The following is a 4,603-nucleotide window of genomic DNA, read 5'->3' as shown; positions in this document are numbered from 1 at the left end:
AAGATCGGGTCAGCAAAGGTGGACAATATATACTACTTCCTCCATATTTAAATGTATGACGTCATTGACTTTTCGATTGACTTTTTGACTGACGTTTGACCATTCGTTTTATTCAAAATTTTTGTGTAAATAGGAAAATATTTATGTCATGCTTTAAAAACATTTGATGAAGAATCAAGTCATAATAAAATAAATAATAATTACATAAATTTTTTTAAATAAAATGAATAGTCAAACGTTAAACAAAAAGTCAACAGCGTCATACATTAAAATGTGGAGGTAGTACTTTATTAGACTCCAAGTCCCAACCATATGCATATAGCTCAGATTGGTATAGCTCTCGCCGTGGCTCCAAATATGGCAAAAGTGCAAGGAGCACTACTCCCTGACCGTGATGGGCAAGCTGCAGGGCCCGTCCCGTTCAAGGAGGTCGCCGGCGTCGACGCCATCCCGGCTCGCCCCGTCACTGAGCACGACGCCGCCATCTCCGGCATGCCGAGGCGCCTCGTCTACAACAACAGCCTCCCGATCCTCTCCTACAGGGGGTTCTGGCTGCTGGAGGACTGGGCGCGGGGCACGGCCGCCATGGCCGACGAGCGCCGCGGCGGCTTCGTGGCGCGCCCCGGCGACGTCGTGCTCGCGACGCTGCCCAAGGCCGGGACCACGTGGCTCAAGGCCCTCGCGTTCGCCACCATGGCGCGCGGCTTGTTCCCGCCGGCGAGCCCCGACCACCCGCTCCGCCGCCTCAACTCGCACGACTGCGTGCCTACCGTGGAGAGTGGCCTGTTCGCGTGTGGGCGGGAGGGTGTGCTGGACAAGCTGCCGTCGCCGAGGCTCTTGAACACGCACCTGCCACTCTCGCTGCTGCCTTCTTCAATAACCGACAATGATGATTGTAAGATCGTATATGTTTGCAGGTACCTTCTTTTTCCTACTCCCTCCAGTTTTGGATTTGTTTACACTGCACAAATAATCATCAGTGCCCGTTCCAAAGACCTCAACCAATTGGTCAGCACCTATGTCCAGGGTGCATAGGTGCCGGATCTGGAACCGGCACCTATAGTTTTCACCGAATAAAAAAAATCCCGGCCACCGCCACCCCACACCTCACCACCTTCACCACCGTAGCCACTGCCGTTGGCTTTCTCCATCATTGGCGCTGTTGTCGGATGGAGAGAAGAAGGCAGCAGAGAGGAGAGGAGATGAAAAGCTGTTGCCGTTGGTGCGTCTAGAGGAGGAGAAGGCCCGGAGGAGGATCTGGAGGAGGTGAAGGCTGGGAGGAGAAAACCCACCATCACCTCGCCGCTCCTCAAGGTGACGAGAACCACCCAACGGTGTTGAGAAGCGAAGAAGACGGAGAGGAGCGGCATACTTGAGAGAGAGATAGACGGAGAGGGGATAAGGTTGTGACTTGCAGTGCGTCAGTGGACTTTTTTTTAATAGGTGCCATTTTTTAAAAGAACAGGCGCCTATAGTGCTGGTTTTAAAAGAACCGGCATCTATACTAGTATAGGTATCGGTTCTTTTAAAAAAACACCTATAGTATTGGTATCGGTTGTTTTCTAGAACCAATACCTATAATATAAGTATAGATGCCGGTTTATCTAGAAACCAACATATACAGTATTGGTATCGGATTTTTCCTTGAACCGACACCTATAGTGTTTAAAGGTACAGGTTATATTTTTTTCATTGCGCGCAGGGTGGAAAAGGGGGGCATAGGTGCCGGTTTTAAATAAATCGGCACCTATATGCCAGTCCTTATTAGGGTTTTTGCAGCAATGTTACTCTTCTTCAATTTGGTAAAATTCATAGAAAAATATAGCAACATTTTCAACATAGAATAAATACAATGTCTGATGTTTCTCATATCATGTCATTAACTTTTGTTATAACATTTGACCATTCGTGTTATTTAAAAATTTACTGTAAATATATGCTAAACTATAAGTCAAACCAAAAGTTTCTTTGATAATAAAACAAATCACATCAAAATAAATAACATGTATATAATTTTTTAAATAAGACAAATAGTCAAATATCATGCTAAAAGTCGACGGTATTATCTATTAAAAATATCTTATGAAAGCCACCTAGAAAGATGTTGGGATGCATGTCATTGACAAGCCAAAAACTTGTACCGGTCCACATGTCAATAGCCCGCGATAAAATATTTTCGAGATGGAACATTGGTATATTTCGAAAAAAATATTTAACATATATATATTAGTTTCTACTAAATATTTAATATATTAAACAAGATACTATAATACAAAGCAAAAGTTTATCCCTAATTACATACTACTTGTCATACCCTGGGCATATGATAAAAAAAAGACTAACTAATTAGTTGCTGCATAATCTCTTTGCCTCTAGAGCCAACGTTTATGGCCGACCCCTGTCGGAGCACACTCTAGGGCCCGGTCAGCCGGTGCCATGGCGCTAGTGGTCGGCCCATACCAGAGTGCGTGCTTGGGGAATGGGGACGACCGGGTCCTCATGTGAGGACTCTGGCTGCACCTTCTCCTCCACCTCTACAGGTGCCTCCTCCTCCCAGCTGGTTGATGCCCTAGACTTCACCTCATGCGATGGCCCCACGACTAGTCGATTACCCATCTCATACAAGGAAGATGAACAAGACATGACATAGGTGGACACAGGGGCGGAGCTACATACAGCTAGGAGGTGCCTAGAAACCCGGTTCAAAAATTTTTTTACTTATAGTTTATCTATTTTCACCATATAAATACTCTATTAGTTCAAAGTTAGGCACCCGTATTAAGCTAAATTTGATTCAAACCAGGGTAAAGCAAGCAAGAGGAACCCTCCTTTATTTTATTTTGTGCTAGCTCCGACCCTAGGTGGGCGTGGGCATTTAACGGCACAACCTGAAAAATTGCATGATATGAGCAGGGTATTAACTGCATCACACATGTAAATAAACCAATGTTTTCATAGGTAGAGTTATAAGACAGTTGCCTGAAAAAAACATGTTACCTTGGGAGGGCGCTTAAGGTAGTCGCCCATGGTATTTTGTTTACATAACGGTCGTGGACCTCCCCTACCATGGTAAACATAAAGCAGGTGATTCGTATCTTCGTCCACCTCTGGAATTAAGGTAGGGGACATGCAAAAATTATTTTCCTACTAGTGCGATCCAACGTTCATGATTTTTGGATGACGTGGATCAATGCATGCCGTGCTTTTGGTTTTCACTATTAGAAAAGTTTAAGAGTTAATTGCATCTCTTGAATTAAAATTTGTTGCTGACATGCTAATTTGCAGAGATGAGAAGGACAGAGCAGTCTCCACATGGCACTTCATCAAGCGTATCAAACGTATTGGATCAGATGTGCCATTCTCCGAGGTGTACAAGTCTATCTGCGAGGGCACTTCTGCCTGTGGGCCTGTCTGGGATCACATCCTCGGCTACTGGAACGCAAGCAAAAAAGAGCCAAGTAGGGTACTCTTCCTAACATATGAACAGATGCTCCAAGATCCGATGGGCACAATTAGGCAATTAGCAGAGTTCCTTGGGCAGCCGATTTCTGATGCCGAAGAAGAAACGGGTGTTGTTGCAGAGATCGTAGAGCTTTGCAGCCTAGAGAGCATGAAGAAACAAAAGATCAACAGGGAAGGATACCAGGGTGTCGGCATTACGTTCTCGAACGATGCCTACTTCAGAAAGGGAGTGGCAGGAGATTGGCTGAACCATATGACCCTCGAGATGGGACAACACCTGGACTCAATCCTTAACGAGAAGTTTGATGGGTCAGGGTTCACTATTTGATGCTTTCTCTATGTTTCTTGAGAGGTTGTTTGAATAATCTGCTTCGGGAAAACATCTAGTTTTCCTATAAGCCACCTTTAGCATGCTATGTGGTAATGTGGAATTTCTCGTGTGGACTTTCAACAAAGAATAAGCGTATAAGGAGAACCAGTTCTCACTGTATGGAGAATTATGTAACACTAGTCGTTGTTGACCCTTGCATTGCACGGGTATCATTATTTACATTGTAGACATATGTTAAACCTTTAAATTGAAATTGCAGGAGTGGCTGAAAAGTTAGTTGAAATTTTAAAGATGGTATTTTGACTAATTTGTATGGCTGTGGCATCGCCCATGTCCCTCGTGCGCCATTGCCACCGCTCTCGGAGGCAAGGCATAATGCATGTCATGCCCTGAAGTTTTCCTTTTTCTGGTCTTAATTCATTTAATAAATCGCTAAAAGAAATTGTTTAAGTTTAACCTTGAGCTAACCCTAATTAATAATTTTATTTAATAAATGGAAATAGCTTGGTGGGATTTTTCTTGAGTTCCCTATGCTTTAATACACCAATTGAATTTTTAGTGGAATTTTTTGGCAAGAAGACAATCACGATTAGGATACCTAAAGCCTTGCGGTGGTATGGAGTCGCTAACCACCCCAACCTAGCAAAAAAACTAGATCAAGATGGGTTTCGATATATTAACCGGCCAGCGGAGTCGATTTAGATGGAACTAAAGATGAATACATGTTTCATGGGCGAATAGAAGGTCTATGGGACAAACCTGCAAAGATATTTCGCACTCTCACAGCGAATGCGGACGATTCATAACGCA

The 4,603-nt window shown here is 44.0% G+C and overlaps 1 protein-coding gene across 1 annotated transcript; it reads left to right on the top strand.

The window, feature by feature from the left end:
* Positions 1–293: 293 nt before the first annotated feature.
* On the top strand, positions 294–4,079 carry LOC107275995 (flavonol 3-sulfotransferase). The gene is made up of 2 exons (XM_015793758.3): positions 294–917; positions 3,286–4,079. Exons 1-2 carry the CDS (start codon positions 313–315, stop codon positions 3,788–3,790), a joined length of 1,110 nt encoding a protein of 369 aa, XP_015649244.2. The 5' UTR covers positions 294–312; the 3' UTR covers positions 3,791–4,079.
* The last annotated feature ends 524 nt before the right edge of the window (positions 4,080–4,603 follow it).

This window comes from Oryza sativa, chromosome 8 (assembly GCF_034140825.1).
Source record: "Oryza sativa Japonica Group chromosome 8, ASM3414082v1".
In the NCBI taxonomy this organism is placed as follows: domain Eukaryota; kingdom Viridiplantae; phylum Streptophyta; class Magnoliopsida; order Poales; family Poaceae; genus Oryza; species Oryza sativa.
The sequence above is the reverse complement of the archived record's forward strand: the minus strand, read 5'-3'. Positions and strand labels throughout refer to the sequence as shown.

Bases quoted from the DNA above. Each gene is read 5' to 3' on its own strand.
- LOC107275995 (XM_015793758.3), top strand. From the start codon at position 313: ATGCATATAGCTCAGATTGGTATAGCTCTCGCCGTGGCTCCAAATATG. The intron at 918-3,285 runs GTACCTTCTTTT...GCTAATTTGCAG, and splicing joins AAGATCGTATATGTTTGCAG to AGATGAGAAGGACAGAGCAG.